We start from the raw sequence: 20,205 nt of genomic DNA, 5'->3' as shown, positions 1-20,205 counted from the left end.
GGGTTGGAGCTGGTGCCTGGTCCGTTGGCCAAGGGGAGTTCTGCTCCCCCAGGAGAGCCACTCACTGTCTCCTGTGGTCCGTGACTGGGACCAAGGTTGGGACTGGCTGGTGTCTCTCCTYCATCGTCAGCCCCAGGCAGGGTGCTGGCTGCAGCACCTAGGTCTGGCTGAGYAGAATCAGCAGGAGCTGCACCCAGGGCTGGGCTRCTCTCGTTGTCCAGGGAGACCTGGGAAAGACCATCAGAACCAGTAGCTGCTTCTGGGATGAGTCCTGCTCCACCAGTCTCCGAAAGAGAGGATGCTGGACCCACACCGTCGGAAGAGCCAGGACCAGAAGGGGAGCTGGTGTCCTTATCTAGCCCGACTGCTGTCTCGCTGGCTGGAGCGGCGCTCAGGGCTGGTTCATCCCCAGCTGTGCTGCCACCTCCTCCTGGTGCCTGTTGCTCCGTGCCGGCTCCGCTCCCCGCCGCGCCTGGCTGCTCCGCGCCCGTGCCAAGCCAGCCCCCAGGGGCAGGCGAGGCAGCTCCAAGCGGGGCCAGGCTGGGCTCATCCAATGCAGGATTCAAGGTGGTGYCCGGTCCATCGTGTGAGGGGAGCTCTGCTCCCTCGGAAGCACCGGCTGCCGTCCCCTGTACCTCGGACTCCCCAAGGGATGGGGACACAGGACTGCTGAGGTTGGGGCTTGCCAACACCTCTGCTCCGTCATCAGCCCCAGAAAGGSTGCTGGCCACAGCATCCGGGGCCAGCTGAGGGTAGTCAGCAGTGCTAGATGAGGTAGAAGAGGGTGAGGACCCATCGGGGATGTCCACAGGGGATGGCAGGCTTCCAGCAGCAGCATCCCATGGCACAGGGAGCAGGGAAGGCTCATCCATAGCCACGGTCCCTGCAGGCAGTGGCACTGTGAGTGCTGGGAGCACTGCTATGTCCGGGGATGTGGAGACACTTTCCACATCAGGCTCTGCAGGGGCTGCGGACGCCTCACTAGATGCAGGAGCTGGAGCTGAATTAGGACTGTCCAAATCTACCCCTGGAGATCCCTGTTCAACCCTGTCTGGTCCTAGCGAAGTATCCAGGCTTGACTCTGTCTTGCTGGCAAGGCGGGAGGTTTCCTCTGGATTTCCCGCTGTTCCTGACACAGTCTCGCTCCCCGGAGATGGAAGRGACAAGTCAGGCTCACCGAAAGCATCACCTGTTGCATCTCCTGCATTTCCAGACTCTGAAGGAGCAGGACCTTCCTCTGCAGCTGGGGCTGTTTCTCCTGCTGGCTGTTGGGTGACATGGGTGGTCTCACTTGCCTGCTCGTCCTGCTGTGTTGCAAGCAGCTCCTCGGCCTTTGGGCTCAAAGAAGAGGCACTTGCTTCGCTCTGGAAACCTACAGCGAGGGTTACCCCTTCCTTGCTCACTCCCGTTGTGGCCATATCCAGCCCTCTGCTCATTGGCACTGTGATGCCCAGAGCCAAGGGGCTGTTAGTAGCAGGGTACCCTGTGGCCCTGAGGGTTGGCTGCGTCCCCAGAGGTGATGAAGAAAGCAAGGCTGGGACAGATGTGGTGTCAGCAACGGGCTGCAAACCTTCTGCTCCTTCTCTTGTCATGGGTGCTGAGATGTTGTTACTGGCATCCACAAACTGTGGAGAGGACAGGGTAGTACCAAGGGATGTGTCAGGAGCAGCTCCCGTTGCATTGGGCTCTGCAGTGGGGAAGAAAAGGGGCTCATGTGTGGAGAAAGAGGCAGCATCCGCAGCTGGGGCATCATTTTCCTGAGACACGTTGACAGACCTGGTAGCATTTATCAAAGCTTGGTGGTCTCCAGCAGGTACTTGTGTTTCTTCTGGCTCTGGAGGCGATGGACCGGCCTCGGCATCACTCCCTGTCGCCGCACGGAGGCTGTATTCACTTGCTGTGGTTGCTGCGTGGGGGCCGTACTCACTCGCTGCTGTCACTGCCTCGCTCAGCCTTGCTCCGGTGGGGAAGGCCGGCCTCGTGGGGCCTCCACCGAGGAGGCCGTCGGCCAGAGCGGCAGCGAGCTCAGTGCCAGGCATGGCGGTCGGTGGCAGAGGTGCTGTGGTGCTCGTGTCTGCAGTGGCCGGCACCAGGGCTTGGGGCGCTTGGCTCTGCTCAGTGGAGGGAAAAGCGGTGCCCGTGCCCAACGGCCCCTCCGTGGTGACTGGGATGGCAGCGGCAGCATTGAGACCTGCGGAGAGAYGGAGCGGAGCCGGGTTAAGGAGCTGCTGGCCCCACGCGTCCCTGCAGCTGAGCGACACTGGATGCTGCTCCGGGAACAGCAGGGCAGGGATGCTCCGCAACCCAGGCTGTCTCCTCTGGGCCTCAAGGGCTGGGAAAGAGCTAAGGGGGCCTGCAGGAAAGCAGGGAGCTTKGCTAATCCCTGTTTTCTGCTGCTTCCACCTTCCAGGACAGCCTGGTTTGASACACAAGAATCGCCACCCAGGCTGTCACGTAGGCAGCGTGGCAGCCCGGCCACGCTCCGCATCCCACCGCAGAGGCAGGACACAGGGATCGATCCGGGCCAGGGATCCTGCACAGGCACGAGGCGCCGCGGAGCGCTGGACACCGCGGGACGGTGCAGCCCAGCSCACGTGCACCGCGAGGGGTGGCACTGCCTGCCCGTCGCCTCGGAAGAGCTGGGAACCTGCAAGTCTAGTTCTCATCCCCACGAGCGGTTTAAAGTGTAATCCTAGGACAACCCCTAGAGCTCTGTCCTCTTTTCAGGGATACCTCGGATCAGACTTGCTTCTGCAGGGCCTTTCTGGTTCTTCCGTTTTGCACTTTTTTTGGTGTCTGTGATAAATTAAAATGCACTTTCCTTAAAGCTCTTTGCCAGGTAAGAAATCACAGTTCAGTGAAACATTTATTAACTGCAAATGACTTCTGACTGACTGCAGTTATCCAGGTTGATCGATCCTCTCCCGGGGCTGAGCCTGTGTGCACCARCCCAGGCTCCACATACCCCTGAAATGGGCTAATGCTGGATGCTCTCAGCAAGAACCGAGGGGGCTGGTACCCTTGGAGGAAATACTGAGCAGCTCCCAGGCTTCTTTTGGGMTGGGGATGCAATCTTTGGGATGCTGGCTCTGGGAGGGGGCAGGAGGATCTGCTGACACTTGTCTTTAGGTAGCTGCAATTAGGGCAGAGACAAAGTCCACCCTGAGGGTGAGACGGTGCCCTCAGCACCATGCCCACAGCTCAAGCCTGTTCCTCACCCTGGCACTCCAGCTCATCAGGTTCCCTGCRAGGGAAACAGATCTCCCAAGCAGTGGAGATGCCTCCCACCTCAGTGCTAGCCCAGCTCATTAGCTTGCTGATGGCAAAGTTGTTAATGAAAACTGCCTCTTATCCCAGCCCAATCCTCATGGGATCCATCCTCCTCCAGCCCCCCATTTCCCTTTCCGACAGGCCGTTTCCTCCCCTTATCCCCGCTGTACTTCCCCCATCTTCGCCTGCTGAGCTAAGGCTTGTGCAAAACCCAACACTTTCCTATCAGTCAGAGATCAGCTGCTTCCCTTCTTGTCTCAAAGAAAACAAAGCAAGGCGGTTGGATCCCCCAAGGTAAGCCTGGCATGCTCCACCCCTGTATATCCATGTTTTTCCTTAACTCTTCCATGGACAGCAGGAAACACCATCCCTACTGTGTACCAGTGAATTGAGCTGCAGATTCACGGGAAGTTTCTGCTAGAGGAGCCTTGCAACAAGCTCCAGACCTTGCTCTTCCCCAGGGCATGGGAGAGAGCGAAGCAGACCKGGTTTGTGAGGCAGCCGCTCGGTTTCCTGGCCGGAGGGGTGCGTGGCAGCACGGCTGCCTCCCCAGTCTGCGCTCCCGTCTCTCCCATAACATGGTGCACACTGAAACTGGCCTTGCAGCTGCTGCAGCTCATTGCAAAGCCAGGGAGATGCCCATCCAAGAGAGACTTCCCTTGCTTTTTGGCTACTGCGTCCTGCAAGTGCTGCTCATAGGAAAAGCTTCCAATGTAGGCAGGGAGAAACAACAGCTCACAACCTGTCCTGCTGGAAACCTTTCCACTGGAGTTTTGGGAGGGCTCTAGCAGGGAAGCAGAGGACATACCRTGCAAAATCCAGGCGCAGCATCCCAGCAAGGTGCGCAGCATCCATGCTCTGGTCCCCATGCCCCAGGCTCCTCCCCGGCCGGGAAGGTTTGGAGGGAGGTGAGAGCAGCAAGGGCAGCCTCGTGCCTGCCCGCGTCCCACAGGTGCCGTCCTGCTCCGGGGCCCTCCTATTTATAGGGATGTCTAAAGGAGGCAGGTTGCAGCCGCTGTCCCCTCCCTCGCCCTGTTCCTTCCACGTCCCTGTCACCATTCCCCTCCTGCAAAACCCTGCCCTGAGGGCCAGCGGGGGCASAGCGTGAGGCCCTGCTCCCTCCCCGGGATGGGACGGGTGGAGGGGGCACATGGGGAAAGGCCCCATTCAGCACAGACCTGGCCGGGATTTGSTTCCTCAGCATGGGAGCTGTTGCACAGTGACCTGCCACGGTGCCCACGGGGGCACTGCGGGCTTCGAGACCAGCTGCCCCGCGGGATCCTGCCCTGGTGCAAGGCAGGATTCAAGTTCCTGCTTGGCTCGAAGCTCCCCCAGGGCCTCGTGTGGGTTGGGACAGCGCTGGAGACAGGCCCTGGGGCACCAGCCCAGGCCCCCATCCCTCAGCCGCCACTGGGAGCACTGGGGGTCCCAGAGCGGGCAGCTCCCATGGACTTGAGCACCTCAGCGCTGGGTGGCTGCAGAAGGAGCAGGGTGCAGTGGTCAGGGAAGCTCCACTACAAAGTGGGACCAGTTTCCCCAGTGGTTAGAGTGGGGAAAGGCCCAGTCCTGGTGCCTCTWCCCCCACTGCTGGCTCAGCTTCTGGCTCACCTCACCCCCATTCCTCTGCATCCCCCCCTTTCCCCAGCTGCAGCAATTCTGCAAAGTCCTTTGGGCTCCCCAAGTGCAAAGCGTTATGCAAACACCCACCACGACATGTTTTTGTAATCAATTAAATGCTCCTTAGGCASAAATGCCCCAAGCGGTGCCTGCAAAGTGTTATTAGAGGTGTTGCAACCCCAGAGCCGCGAGTACACAGTGTCCCGCCGGAGCCGGGCCCTGATTAAGCRGGCAGCCGAGTCCAGGCACACCAAGGGACGCGTCCCGCAGCCGGCCACCCCCGGCGGGCAGCCTTCCCAATGGGAATGCCAAGGGAAGCCAAGTCACGGCCGAGCAGAGCCCGTGGTACAAACCCACGCACGGCCGCCGGCGCCGCAGCCCGGCAGCGGGGCACACTCCATAAATCAGGGCTGAACCCACGAGCCCGGAACGAACGCCCACTGGTAGCACCGGAGCGGTGGAACRGCCAGCAGGACAACAGGTGAGGGTCCGTTTGGGCAGGTGGCCACCTGGGCTGGTGGGAGCAGAACCCTTTCGTACATTTTGGGCAGTGCTGATGACCCCTTATTGCTCTGGAAAACTCCCCGTCTGGGCCGATGGGGAGTGTTAGCTTGTGGCAAGGTGTCCTTCGAGGTGCACAGTGCAGCAGGAGCCGCGTGTGTCTTTGTAAACGCTCTGCTTGGTGAAATAACTCCATTGGAATGAGGAGCTTCCAACCTGCCTTGCTCTCGGACCTCCTGCAAGCTCCTACCTGGTGCACTGGCACCAATACCAAGGGGAGTCCCTCATGTTGGCTCCTCCAGCCAGTGCTGCTCCTCAAAAACCCATCTCCCTGATGCTCCTCTAGCTTTGGTCAAACCTCAGAGGAAATGCATGGACGGGATGTTGAACCAAGCTCATCCTTGTACTCCAGTCACTCTGGGAAAACCCACCGCTCAATGACAGCAGATTTGACCATCCCTCATCATGAGGTTAGTGTTGCATTCCCACTCTGGATAGTCTTTCCATCAGTCCCTCTGTGATGCCCAAAAAACCGGTCTCCAGCAAGCTGGTAGCTCCTGCAAGGAGGGTAATCAGGGTCCAGGCCTGGCTGGGGCACCCTCCCCATGGCAGCAATGTGGTGGGACCAGTCAGAGGGAGCAGGATCTTCCCAGGCCACTCCATAGGGTGGCAAATGCATGGGGCCCAAAAGGACCCCACACAGGGTGGACACCAGAGATGAGGTCTCCTTCCTCCACAGGAGGAGCCTCATTTTGTGGTTGGTGCCAGCAGAGTCTTCTCAGACCCAAACCATCAAGGAAGGCCAAGACGGGGAAAGGCTGGTTCTGGGGATGGGAGCAGGCGCTCTCGCTCAGCAGCCCAAATCCGGAGGGCAGCAGGGTGGCAGATGCTGGCACACAGCATCCTGCTGGGCCGGAGCARCAGCCCGGGGGGGTGCAGGAGATTGGCAGCCCCCGCACGCGGGCCCTTATCGGCATTCCTGGGATTAATGGGCTGGTTGTTCCAGCCCCACGGAGCTTACGGCATCACTCAACAGCTCTGGTGTCCCGGCAAGGGCATTTCGAGAAGGAGAGGGACCGGGTTATCCATCAACCCTGCTGGTTCCAGATCATTGGGTTTGCCATGGCCACGGGCAGGGAWGAAGGGGAAGGTGACGCTGGAAGGGCCACCTGAGTCAGAAGGGGCTGGTGATTCAGCAAGTGGCCCCCCTTGACACRGCTCCAGCTGCACTGTGGGGATTTTCCCTCTGGGCACATGAGAGCCAGGAGCCCCAAGGGGGAGCAGAGCCGCTCTGGGGGACGCTGCTGCTCCGTGGGCTGCAGCACAGAGGCTGAGAAATGATTTAAGGGCTGGAAACCCCCCGGCTGTGGGGGACCTCCTCAGCTCGGTCTGTTTAGTTCATCACAGAGACCTGGCTACGGCCAAAGCCCATTCTCCTGGGGAGGCACAGGAGGAGGAAACCCGACAAGACATCCGTGGCGGGACACGGAGGCCAGAGCAAGCCGGAGTGGGATGGGCTGCGCAGTGCAGCTGGCAGCAGCTCGGCAGGGCAGGGCGCCAAGGGCCCCCGAGCTCCCCATCACCAGCAGCTCCCAGCCTGGAGCGCATGCTTGGGATGCTGCCCTTTTGCTGGGCAATTCCTGTGCTCAGGACTGCACTGGTACCTGGATCCTGCTCCTGAAGGAGCCAGGTGTCCATGGAAAGTGAGAGGCAAGCAGCCACAGGACACAGAGGGGTCCAGCTCCACTGGGATGCCCAGCACAGACACCTCGGGCATCTGGCAGTGCTGGGAATGGGTCAGTCAGAGGTGTGTGCGAGGCTGGAGCAGTGTCAGAGTCACATCCCTGTTCTGCATCCCAGGCTCGAGGAGGGAAGGACTCACCAGGACAGGAGCATCTCCTGTCCCGCGCCCCCTCATCACCACAGTGCTGGAAGGGGGCCGTGCTGGCCAGGGATAGCAAGTGCCCCAGTCACCTTCTCATCCCAGCACTTCAGGACCTTTTCCTCCCTTTGTGACGCACTCTGGCTCCATTATCCCAGCCTTGGCCCCATTCCATGTCCTGGGGTCTGAAGTTATGGATTCAGCAGCCGGAGAAATCAGCCCGGTGGGACTTGGCGTGGGAGGACTCTTGGCCTCGCTCCACAGCGTAGGCTGATCACGAGGATCGTTTCCCAGCACCCCAGCAGGCATCCGGCTTGGGCACCCCTTCCAGCACCCTTTTCCCTGGCTGCCCCGCACCTCAGCTGGGCACTCCAGGGTTTCAGGGACCAGTTGTCTGATGGCCATGGCAAAGAGCTCCAAAAAGCCGGACAAAGCCCTTGAGTAACGGGATGCAAGGGGCATCCGGGATGCAGGGCCGGCTGTGCTCTCAGCCTTTCCTGAGGGGGAGGTGGATACATCTCCAGGAACTGGATAAATTCCTGAGGAACGAGCCTTACCCTCTGCCCCACAACGATGCAGGGCCTGGACAGACAGCTCCAAGCAGTGTCCCCCACCAGCAACATGACCAGGAGGAACAAGCATCGTCCTGGATGATGGGCAGCCTGTGAGGAAGAGGAGGATGTGACATGGCACGGGCAAGGTCCCACAGTGACCACAGGAGCAGATGTGGGATGGCTTAAAAGCACCTTTGCCCCATCCTGCCTCGCTGGATGCTTCTCGCTGCCAGCTTCTTTCCCAAAGGGATAATAACCCAAGGAGACTGGAGTCCCTGAGTCTGGCTTCCCATCAAAACCCTCCTGCAGCGCTCTTGTGTGCACCATCCCAGCTGGATTGGGACCTTCTCACCCACCGTTGCCACCAGCCCTTTCCTTTTCCAAGGCTTCATAGACTAAACCCAAACGAAAGCTGCAGAGAAAGATCTGACAAAAATAACCCCTAAGAATAGCCTAGCTATTTTGCTCATTAATTTAGTTTTCAATCTCCCCACGAGGTGACTTGCTGAGGGTAATAATTGCTCCAGTTTGATTTTATCTGCCCGATTAATCAGTTAATAAATGACTTTGCTGCAGGGGGACAGACACTACAGCCAGCTCCTTAGCTGCAGACTGGAAAAAAACAAGGGGAGAACCACAGCCCGTAGGGTTTCCATGGCCCTGCTGTGCACACAGCAGCAGGAGAGCTGCAATGGGCCAGAGAGCAGCGAGGCAGAGGGTGCCTCAAGCCCCCAGGCCTGTTCAAAGGCTGGATTTTGGGGCCTGAGATCCCCCTACATAGAAAACTTTTTCTTATTCCCACCCTCGGTCTATCAGATCTGCAGCCAGGCAGGTTTCCCTGGGGGCTACCAGCCCAATGCCCGCAAGCCAGCTCCCTGCAGTTGGGTTTTGAGTGAGAAAATCACCTGCTTCACTTGGGAGAACTGTGAAAGCAAATCTGCCAGCCCGTCATTTATTTCGGAGAAGGAAGGACATAAATAAAGCTCCAGCTGTGCAGGAACTCATCCTAGCTGGTGGCCACTGCTGGTGCCTAAGGAGTAATCAGATCATTCGGTTCCCAGTTGGAGCCAGTTGGTTTTCCTCCACTGTACCTCTGCTGGAGAGTTTTGCCAAAAATCCAGGAAGGCAACTTGGAAAAAGGAAGTCATTGTATTTGCATGGAAAATGTGGGATTTCTCTTTACTCCTGTGCCTGTGTTGGTGTGGGTGCATTGCTCCATTACAGATACCACAGGCAGAATTAGCGGGGAGGGCTGATGAGCTTCATTTTCACTCATTCTCCACACTGCAGGGCTGAAGAGCACAGCTGGCCCCAGGACTCTACTCAGCTGAAGAAGGGGGGCTCATTTCCTCTTCTGTTTCATTCCCAGAGCCACCTCCGTACTCCAYCCTGGCCCCGCTCCGGACAAGGAGCAGCCCTCCGACTTCTTCCCATCTAGCAGCAGCTCTCCAAGGGTTCTGGTATTGCAATATCTCCAGGCTGCATGGCCTTGGAGGTCACTACTACCAACAGAATAAGCTCTGGACATAGAGACCTGCCATCTACCAGTGTCAGCTAACCCAGGAGCAGGATTTCCAATTTCCTTTCTCTTATTTATCAGTCCCAATGTTGGCTTTTATGCCTCAGCCATCCCTCATTGCCAYTCCAGCCATGAAAGCCCAGCCCTTGTAGGGTCTCATGAGCAGCCTGATTCCTYTTCCAGCCACCTGAGAGAACCAGGGATCAGCAAAAGGACCCAAAATGGGCATCAGGACTTGCATAAGGCCATGAGAGGGCTTGAGCTCTGCAGAATGGGATGAGATGCAGCAGACTGCACAAATAGGAGGGACCACCCCAGCCCGGGGGAGCAGTGGAGTGCAGGGTGCACTGTTGGATCGGAGTCTGGGTTCAACAGGAGCTGCACAGGTTACCCTAGAAAGGCACACCGACATGGATTAAGGATTTGAGAGGAGAAGACTTGCAAATTTACTCAGTTGCCCGCCCTACAGGTCCTCAGGCTGGGAGGAGAGTTCAGGTCCTCCTCTTCCCTCTCCACTCCACTGTGAAGCCGGCACACGGGAATGCAGTCTGCAGATCCCCACGGAGCTGGAGAGAGAGGACAGCCATGAAACCCTCACATCATTTAAAAACAGCTTAGGATGAGCACCCAGGTACCCATTTCCCACCAGGAGACAGGGCCAGCCCAGCTRGAGGACAATTTCTTTCACTTGAAAGGGCTCAGGGTAAAATTCAATGCAAGCTACAGWCATTCTCCCTGCTCTGGCTGTGACTCCCTCCCCAGTTTATCCCACCTTGGTTGGCAGATGCAAACTGGCACCTGCTCTTCAGTGCACTTCTAGAAGGTCTCACCTTGGACAAAATCAGCTGTTGAGCCATGGGRCTGTCAAGGTCCAGGGGGACAGTTAGGCGCAATGACAGAAAGAGCTGAGATGCACCTAGGAACAGAAAATGTGGTTCTTGTTATCCCCTCCGACCCCTCAATTGCACTGTGGTAGGAGCTGGTGCCCTCTTCCCAGGACCACGGCACCCTGCTTCCAGAGCTGTGTCRGTCATAAGAGACAGTCCTTGTGCCCACCTGGGATTTATATCACCATCCATATGGTACAGGGAAGCATGGAKAGATGAAATGGCTTGTCCAGGGCTACGCAGCAAAGCATATGAGAAAGCAGAGGGAGCTAAGGGGACAGATGGCAGCTCCCTAGTCCAGAATTGACACTGAGGCACACAGGCCCCTCTCACAGACCACATGTTGGTCATGCCACGTACCCCTACAGGGGCAGGTGAATCAGTCTCCTTGTGTACAGAAAACAGGGCTGCTGCTCTCCACCTACAACACAGCTGGGAAAACACGCATTGCTCTTGTTTTGTCCATCTCTGCTGGCAGCAGGAGAGAGCTTGAGAYGGGCCTGTGGAGGGAGTAGGTATGGAAGAGGTCTCCCTTCCACCATTCAAGGCTGGCAGGTCTTTTCAGACCTGCTTTTCAGGCTGTTGCCTGCCTTGGATGTTCCCAAGGGACCAGCACACATCTCACAGGCCATCAGTGTCTCCAGATCAAGAACAGAGCAAAGGTGCTGGGCTCCACAGGCCAGCCTGGACAGCCACACACCAGCTGCYGGGAAGCCCTGTGGCTACTGCAATGCTGGGGTGACAGCAATGCCCGTGGCGCAGCGGGGCACACACAGCTCTGCCAGCCCAGCTGGAGGAGGGCTTGGAGCCCTAGAAGGTCAGAAGCACTTACTGGTGTTAGTTGCAGCGGTGGGGCAGACAAGCGGTGTCGTTGGCTCATGTGCGGTAGTGCTGATGGTAACCTCTGTACTTGGGGTTGAGTTAATGGCAGGGGAAGAGAGCTCCGTGGATGGGTGAGATGAGGTTACACCAGCAGTGCCTGCGGAGATGCAAGATGCTCCTACAGTTTCTACTGCTGGGAAAGGACTAACCAAAAAAATAAGGCCTCCTCTGCCACCAGGTCCCCGTTTCCTGAAGTGCTGGGAAGTGCATACCCAGCTGGGACCTGGGCATTGTGTTTTCCCAGCTGATGACGCCTTCTACTGCAATAAGATCACACATTTTTTTTTCTGCAGGACTTTTCTCCAGCATTTCCCCAGCAAGCTGCATCTACAGGGATTCTGGCATCCTGCACCTGGCACCAACACAACAGCATGTGGTGCATGATCCAGCCTCCCTGAGTTGCACCAGGACTCTTCAGTGCCCAGATGCTTACAGAGAGGTGGCAAATACCTGGGGCCAGCAGGAGGGGACAGGCGTGCAGGTTGTACCTGCTTCAGGCAGAGGACGCAGAACAGGAGGCCCAGGAGGAGGTAATTGGGGACCCACCAGGAACAGGACTGGAGATCCTTCCTCTGATCCTCACACACCAACCTCAGTGTGTCCCCAGTCTCCAAGTACCCCCTTAACTGTACTCACTCGTTGCTGCACTTGACACTTGAGGTGCTGTTGTGGTGTCCAGGGTTGTCCTTGAGGTAGAAGTGGAGATGCCAGAGGTGGTTCCTGACGGGGTGGCAGTGGGGCTGCTCCCGGGGACTGCTGTGCTGCTGGCAGAGGCAGTCATGGTGCTCCCTAGCAATGTCGAGGAGCCAKCTGAAGTGGTTGTCTCATCTGTCATGATGGAAGGAGTCATTGCAGTGGGAGCCAYGCTGCTGGTCTCCTGGGGTGTGCTGTGAAATGGGGAGTTTGTGGATGGCTCTTCACTGGTGTTTGTGGCAAATGTGGTGCTCTCCACGGTGGTAGTAGGAAGAGAAGAGGTGGAGGGAGGCATCGTGCTTGTGTCACCTCTGGTTGAGCTGATGCCTGGGTTTGTGCTGGTCTCCATGGCTGTGTTGGCTGTTGTCTCAGCATCAGTGGATATTACAGCTGTAGTGACTGAAGACTGGGCATCAGTGGTGCTCCTCCTTCCCGTGGTGCTAGACGCTACCTGAACTGTGGTAGTGCCAGGGGGCAAACTGGCAGAGCTGTGGGTCTCAGCGGCTGTGGTGACGCTCGAGGTTGTGGGGCTGCTGCCCCAAGTGGTCGCAGTGCTCCCTGTGAAGGTGTGTGGGGGAGTGCTGGACCTCTCCTGTGGGGTGGAGGATCCCATCTCAGAGCTGGAGGGAGGRGTGGTGGCTGTGCTGACAGAGGTAGTGGTGAGCAGAAGCGCTGAGGTCTCTGAGGGTCTCGAGAAGGCTGAGGAAGTTGGGGACACCTTCAGTGTCACATCTGTRTCTGTGGTCCCTGCAAAGAGGTGGGAGATGAAGCATGCAAAGGCTTGTTGTGAAAGGCTGCAACGAGGGCTGTGCCGGGCACAACCCAGCGTCACCATCACACTTGAGCTCCCTAAGGAACCCGGAGCCACCAAAAGGTGGGAGTGGGGATTCACCACGCAATGTCAAGCATGGAGCTCCGGCACGTCACCARTAACAGAGACTGGCTCATCGGCCTGGAAGGGTGAGTAAGTCTGACAGGCTGACAAACCAGGAACAACCCGTGGATATCTCTAGTCTCGGGGCAGAAACTCCCCGTGGCCTCCGAGATAAGTCACGTTCCAGCACCTTCGTCCATCCCTGGAGGAAGTCAAACAAACCCGTCCGACAGGAAGAGCAGCTGTTCAGGAACTGGTTACCACGAGAGACACGCTGGTATCTCATCAGGAGCTTATACAAACATCTCTGCTGCAGATATTCAGGAACTGATAACGTGAGGCATAAATAACGCGAGCGGGGAAAACCAGCCCCGCTGAACTGCACAGAAGGACCAAGAAATCCCCGCTCGTGGGCTCAGGACCAAGCTGAGGGGCCCCACGAGCCCCACACATTGCTGGGGGACATGAGGGCCAGTGCAGCCCATGCCACATGTGCCACCGGACCTGCCGGGTGGCCAGGAGCTGGCGGAGGAGCCCGGCGGCTCTTAGGGAAACAAGCGCCRCTCCCGCTTTGTTTGCAGGGCAAATATGCAGGGAATTATTTGCAGGGCAAATATTCCTTTGCCCTTTTGCAGGCCCACGCGAAGGTGCGCGTGCTGCCGCCCACGCCGGGCTCTTGGAGGCGGCCAAGGCGATGCCRCGAGGGCAGCAAAGCCCACGGGGACGGAAGCCGGGGAGCACGGGCAGGGCGGGCGCGCCGCGCGGCAGCCCCTCCGCGGGCACCCAGCTGCCGCGGGGACAACCCTGCCATTTTTAAGCCTTTCCAGCGGGATGAACAGAGTATCCCGTCCGCCAGCGCGGCGGGTGGCCGCGTGCGTGCAGCCGCAGGGCCTCGCCGCCCGTCCCGTCCCATCCCGCGGCCCAGGGAGCCCTTACCCATCCCGAGCGTGGCCAGGCCGGGCAGCAGCAGCAGCAGCAGCAGCAGGCGCAGCCGTCCCGCCCGCCACGCCATGGCCGGGCCGCCGCGGGCCCCGCCGCCTCCGCGTCGCCGGCGCCCGCCGCGGGAGGAGCGTCCGGGAGGGCCCTTTTATGGCCCGGGCGGGCGCGGGGCGCTGAGGCTGCCGGGGCCGGGCGCTGTGCCCAGCGGGCATGGGCGGCTGGCAGCCGGGACACGGTCCCGCGGGAAACGCCCCGGGAAGCAGCAGGCGGCCGGCGCAGGGGGCACAGGCTGGGCGGGAGGCCGCCTGGCAGTGGGGCCGCTGGTCCCTGTCACAGCGGGGCCGCTGGTCCCCGTTGCAGACAGGCCACTGGTCCCCGTCACAGAGGGGCCGCTGGTCCCTGCGCCGGAGCCAGAGGGAGGAAGAGGCGGCCAGGGYGGCTGCGGGCGGCGCTCGGGAAGGGCGGGCTCCATCCCCGGGACTTTTCACCTCCGGGCCAGGCGGGCGCTGCAAGAGCCGGAGCCGCTTCCTCGTTCTTGGGGCCGGGGGATCCCGCTGGGAGCGCCGGGYGGGCCCTGGGCCAGGCACACGGAGGCACCCACGGGGGACAGGCAGACTGCGGGCGCTAGCCCAGGGCACAGGCAAATGAGGGTGCACTGAGGGTGCTGTCAGGGGGCAGGTGCATGGTGAAGGTACAGTCACTCGGGGGTACCGCCAGGGTACAGGCACACTGCTGGGGTACAGTTACACTGATGGGGTAAATGGAGACACATGGGCTGCACTGCCGGGCGAAGTCCCACTGTGAGGCGACAGGCACCTTGGGGGGCACTGCCAGGGCAGAATCACACCCCCAGGGCACAGTCACACCCCCAGGGCACAGTCCCACCCCCCGGGTACAGCCACACTCCCAAGGTTCAGTCACACTCCCAGGGCACAGTCACACCCCCCGGGAACAGTCACACCCCCCGGGAACAGCCGCACTCCCCGGGAACAGCCGCACTCCCAGGGTACAGGCACCTGGGGGCACTGCGGGGCGCAGGCGGTGCCGAGAGGGACGCTCCGCCCACACCCGCAGAGACCCCGCCCACCCCCTGGCCCCGCCCTCGCCCCGCCCCTTCCCGCCGCGCGTTGTGTAACGGCGCGGGCGCGGCGCGCGCTCAGGTGAGGGGCGCCCGGCTACAAAAGGGCGCGGGGGCTCCGTGATTCCCCTTTCCCTCCCTTCCCTCGCGGGAGCCCCGGGCCGGCCGCGCCCCGGCGGCGGGAGCGAGGGCAGAGCCGCCACCGACCGCCGGGCTGCCCGTGCGGGGCCCACGCGCGGGGCTCCCCCCGCGGGGCGCGTCGTCCCCTGCGTGKCTGCGTCTCCCCCCTGCCGTGGCCACGTGCAGGGGACGAGGCGGCCCGAGCCCCCCGCGAGGCCCGCGGCCCCCGCACGGCCCTGCCGCGTTTTGCACCGTTCCGCTGCTTCCCGTTTTTTTTTTCTCCAGGCACCTCCGTGGCTCTCGTTCCTGCCCGCAGGACCTGCGCGTCCCCGCGCTGCCCTGGCACGGCTGGCCATCCCCTTTGCAGCTGCCTCGTCCGCATCCTGGAGGCTGCGGAGCCTCTCCCAGCATTGCCCCCGCACCGGGACGGTCTTGAGGATGCCCCAGAGGAAAGGGAAGCGAAAAGCAGCCGGAGGGGATGAGGCCGAGGCCGTGGAGCTGCCACCGGAGCAGAATAAGCAGGAGGCAGCTCCAGGRAGGCTGGAGGAGGCCGTGCGGGAGGCCCGGCGAAAGGCAGCCCCATCCGTGCGGGAGTTCAAGTTCAACAAAAAGCGGGTCCGTCTGGTCTCCCGGGGCTCGGAGCTCAAGGACGATGCCAAGTGCATCCTTTACTGGATGTGCCGAGACCAGCGTGTGCAAGGTGGGAACCAGCTGAGCCCGGGGCTGGYAGAGGCACGAGGAAATAAAGAGCATCCCCCTAACAGAGCCCCGTGCTTTCTCCACAGATAACTGGGCTTTCCTCTACGCCCAGCGGCTGGCGCTCAAGCAAGAGCTGCCTCTGCACGTCTGCTTCTGCCTGGTGCCCAAATTCCTGGACGCCACCATCCGCCACTACCGCTTCATGCTGCGGGGCCTGCAGGAGGTGGCCAAGGTAGAGACCCGGGCGGTCCCGTGTGACGTGGCAGGGACAGAGCTCCTGGGGACGGGGAAGCAGGGCTGGTCGTGGGGCACATCGGGGTGAGGTCACGTCTTCAGCAGCACAACTTCAGCTTTACCTTTTGCCCTTCCCTGCAGGAGTGCGCGGAGCTGAACATCCCCTTCCACGTGCTGCTGGGCTACGCCAAGGACGTGCTGCCCGCCTTTGTGCTGAGGCATGGCGTGGGCGGCTTGGTCACCGATTTCTGTCCCCTCCGTGTCCCCCAGCAGTGGGTGGAGGACGTCAGGGAGCGGTTGCCGGAGGACGTGCCGTTTGCCCAGGTAGGATCCTGCGCCCTGGAAGGGGAGTGGGCAAGTTGGGGAAAACCATGCGGGGTGAGAGACGGGAGATTTTTCTGGATTTTTATGCCTGTGGAGGTACCCTGGAGTGATTGAGCAGGGTTCTCTCCTGGATCTCCCCTTGTTCATGCTCAAGTTTTAGTCGGACAAGTGGGAAATATCCCATTCTGTCAGAAAATGTAGTGCAGGGACCATCTGTGTGTTGTGTCATCAGGAGTGTTGTTTTCTCCTGMTTATGGTCTTCTCCACGGCTCTGCTCCCAGGTTGATGCCCACAACATCGTGCCCTGCTGGGTCACCTCCCCCAAGCAGGAGTACAGTGCCTGGACCATCCGGAACAAGATCCACAGTCAGCTCCCAGAGTTCCTCACCGAGTTCCCTCCGGTCATCCAACACCCGTATCCCCCCTCCACCCCAGCAGAGGTAAGAGGGAGCCACCCCTCCACTCCTACTGGTGTCCATCCTCAGACAGTTCAGCTGCTGCTCTGTGGCCCTGACAGGAGAATGGTGGGGCTTGAGGGGGCAGTGACTTTCCTGARGTCACAAACAAGTAGTTTAGAGCTGAGGGCACCTCAGGAAAGTCAGGTTCCTACCCCATTCTAYCAGGCAATGAGCAGCTCTTCACTGTCGGCAGTGGTGGCGAGTGGGTGCTGGGCTAGCAGCAGGCTGGCAGGGTTTGGGGGCTTGCTGCTTGGGGCTGCTCCTGAGAGACACCAGGGAACGCGTTCAGGGCAGCGCTGTCTACAGAGCATCGGCTCCTGGAGCTCGGCTCTCGCACAGCAGAGCGCTCACGCTGCCTGGTTGCTGCCCAGCCCGTCGCTTGGGAGGCCTGTGATTCCAGCCTGCAGGTGGACCGCAGCGTGAAGGAGGTGGCGTGGGCGACCCCYGGCACGGCGGCAGGGCTCGCAGTGCTGCAGTCCTTCATCGCCGAGCGCCTCCAGTCCTTCGGCTCCCACCGCAACGACCCCAATAAGGCAGCTCTCAGCAACCTGTCCCCGTGGTTCCACTTCGGTGAGTGCCGTGGCCTCCTCCCCAGTGTGGGGCTGAGGGTAGAGGAGGTGACGCTGCACAGCAGCTCAGAGCGGCGGCCTGACCTGCTCTCTGTCCTGGTCCCCAGGCCAGGTGTCCACCCAGCGAGCCATCCTGGAGGTGCGGAAACACCACAGGAAGTACAAGGAGTCCGTGGACATCTTCGTGGAGGAGGCCGTAGTGCGGCGGGAGCTGGCTGAGAACTTCTGCTACTACAACAAGAACTAYGACAGTGTTCAAGGTAGCACATCAGGGCTGGGTGGGCAATGATGGGACTAGTGGTCACCCTGCTGTGGTCACCCCAAATTAGCAATCCCCAAGTTCTGCTAGGGGAGGAGCCATGGGGGCAGTAGCGTGTCATCCTTCCGTACCTTCTGGATGTAGGACAGGAGCTTGCTGAGATCTCGTGACAGAGAGATGGAGAAACCACCTCTACCAGGGTATCTAAGGGCTTGGTGTCTTGAGTGCAGCCCACTTCCATATCACTTTATTGGAGCCCTGCAGGGAGCAGGTTACTCAGTGTCACTTCTGGTCTCTACCTCACAGGTGCCTACAGCTGGGCCCAAACGACACTGCAGCTCCATGCTAAAGACAAGAGGCCTTTCCTCTACAAGCTAAAGGAACTGGAGCAGGCGAACACGCATGACCCACTCTGGAATGCTGCCCAGGTAGTGCCCTGTGTCTCTTGATGCACCTTGAAATGCTGAGCACCTCCTTGCCCCAAMAGCTGTGCTGTCTGCCTGGAACTCCCAGCAATCCAATGCTCCCAAAATCTAGGGGTGGGACCTTCCAGGTGGGCTTTGCTGTATTGCTCCCAGGTGAGGAGGACAGTGATCAGAAGACACTAGTTTGGGCATGGCCCTGTGTAGGTGAATGTCACACTCCAGCAGTGCCKAGGGACCTCTGGAGAGGCCAACCCTGCAGGTTGCTCCTCTCTCCACAGCTCCAGATGGTCCGGGAGGGCAAGATGCACGGCTTCCTGCGGATGTACTGGGCCAAGAAGATCCTGGAGTGGACGCGCTCCCCTGAGGAGGCTCTGCAGTTCGCCATCTACCTCAATGACCGCTACGAGCTGGACGGCAGGGATCCCAATGGATACGTAGGCAAGCTGCAGAAGGGGCCATGGGGTGGGGGGCTCAGCCTTGTGATGACCAGTGAAGGGTGAGGGGAGCTCCCTGCAGAGAACCCAGCTCTTCTGCCGCATTTTCCATTGCTTCCCTGTCCCAGCTGCTGTCCAGCTCCCTGGAGAGCCGGGACGCTGAGGCCATGCGTGTGTCCTGCAGGCTGCCTCTGGTCCATCTGCGGCATCCACGACCACGGCTGGACAGAGCGGGCCGTGTTCGGCAAGATCCGCTACATGAACTACGCCGGCTGCAAGAGGAAGTTTGACGTGGGCCAGTTCGAGCGCCGCTACGGCCCCCACAAGCGCCACAAGTGAGCGGCGCTGCGGCACCCCCGTTGCAGACAGGGTCAGGAGCAAGTTTGGGACAAGCTGCTTGTGCTCCTCCGTGCTTGGGGCAGACGATGCCTTTGCCAAGGTGCTGTTTGCTGCCCTGTCGCAATGCTGCCCTGGGTGCTGCCGGAGGAGATGCCGCAGGAAGGAGAGGGCACCAGGGTGCTGCAGGTTTCTTTCCTCTGGCTTCGTTGCCCTGCTTTAGCTCCTGTGCAGGTCGGCTGTGCGAGTGCTTTCTTGGAGCCCATGCAGGGCAGTCACAGCTTTACTCCTGTCTGTGAGATTCCACCCTCAGCCTGCTGGAATAAGCCGTGCTCAGGAATAAGCCAAAGTTGCCTTTGCTGCTGCTAACCCCAGCTTAGCTTATRGCCTAGCAAGGCTTTTCTGGGGAAAAGCTCTAAGAAAATGACCTCCTCCTGCCTGGCTTCCTGCAGCTTCCCTGTCTTCCGGGACCTGAAAGTGCAGCTTCACCCCATGTAGAGCAAGCGCTGTGCGACCACAGGCGTCTTGCCAGTGATGCTGGCATTTGGTTTTAAAGTTGGCAGTCTGCAGCTCCTGTGTCTGTGGTGTTTATGGGAGAGCCGTGCAGTGTGACATGCAGCGCTGCTCAGCRCCCGCTGCCCGGGACAGGGTGCGAGCAGGGAAGGGGCTGGGCTCGGGCTGTGCCCCTGGGACCATTTTGGTAGCAATAAGGACACGCTTGGAAAAGGATCATGTTAGAGAGCACCCCTCAGTCAGCTGCTCCGAATCAGCAGCTCACTTGTGTTCCAGCAGGCCCTTTGCAAAGGTGGGCCGCAAACCAGACCGCTTCATCAGTGGTTGGTGACACTAACCCCTCTCAGACATGGGATCCCAGCCCCGGCAGTGCTGTCACACAGGTTGGTTTGTTGTCCCCCTCCAAAGCAGGAGGAAAAGGGCACCATCGGGGCCTCCTGCTGCCAGCTACTACATCCCGCTCCATCYTCCCCTCAGCCCAACAGGCAACAGCAGCATCCATGCTGCAAGGAGATGCCAAGGGTTTACAATTTGCCACACCACTACCAGGCCTCTCGTTTGTTAACTTAGTTTATTAGGGACGGCATTTTCATGGCTATGCTATGCAATAGTCCAGTGTGGGCTCCTTGGACGCCTTGACAAGTCCCAGGATCAGTGTTGAGCCCAGCCTTGCGCTGGAGCCCGTCGCCACGCTGCGAGGTCGGTGGCGCTTCGGAGCCCGTGGTGGAGGGTGGAAAACACAAGTCAACCCAAATCCATTCACTCCTGTCTAAACATACTCAGTGCTTCGAGAAACAGTCGTGGGCAGCGTCTTGGTCAGTGTCCCACAACGTTAAAGTGCTTCAAACAACACGGCGTGGCTGAAGTTGCAGAGCCCCGGGATGCCGCTCCGGGAGCGGGGCCGTTACCGTCTGCAGCGCTGGGCAGCAGCACAAGCAGGGCAGCAGGTAAGGGCCGAGGCAGTGCTCGCCTCCGGCAAGCTGGGACCAGCTCCTGGCAGCCCCAGGGCCTGCAGCGCTGAGGCTGGTGCCTGCCCATGGGCTGACACRGGGGACAGGAGAGCAGCTGCTCCCAGGGCAGAACCAGCAAGATGAAGGAAAAGGAAGGAAAAGGTTAAAGGAAAAAAAACTCAAGGAAG

At 60.0% G+C, this 20,205-nt stretch overlaps 1 protein-coding gene across 1 annotated transcript; it reads left to right on the top strand.

Moving 5' to 3' along the window:
* Positions 1-15,150: 15,150 nt before the first annotated feature.
* On the top strand, positions 15,151-19,001 carry LOC112952576 (deoxyribodipyrimidine photo-lyase-like). Its single transcript, XM_026045462.1, has 9 exons — positions 15,151-15,516; positions 15,602-15,747; positions 15,891-16,073; positions 16,355-16,513; positions 16,903-17,101; positions 17,208-17,360; positions 17,666-17,787; positions 18,063-18,222; positions 18,403-19,001. The coding sequence occupies exons 1-9, from the start codon at positions 15,255-15,257 to the stop codon at positions 18,555-18,557; spliced, it is 1,539 nt and encodes a 512-aa protein (XP_025901247.1). The 5' UTR covers positions 15,151-15,254; the 3' UTR covers positions 18,558-19,001.
* Positions 19,002-20,205: the final 1,204 nt, after the last annotated feature.

The sequence above is a fragment of the Nothoprocta perdicaria genome, unplaced genomic scaffold, assembly GCF_003342845.1.
Source record: "Nothoprocta perdicaria isolate Ctin4 unplaced genomic scaffold, notPer1 scaffold_4, whole genome shotgun sequence".
Taxonomy (NCBI): Eukaryota; Metazoa; Chordata; class Aves; order Tinamiformes; family Tinamidae; genus Nothoprocta; species Nothoprocta perdicaria.
Note: the sequence above shows the minus strand (reverse complement) of the source record. Positions and strands in the feature narration are given on the sequence as shown.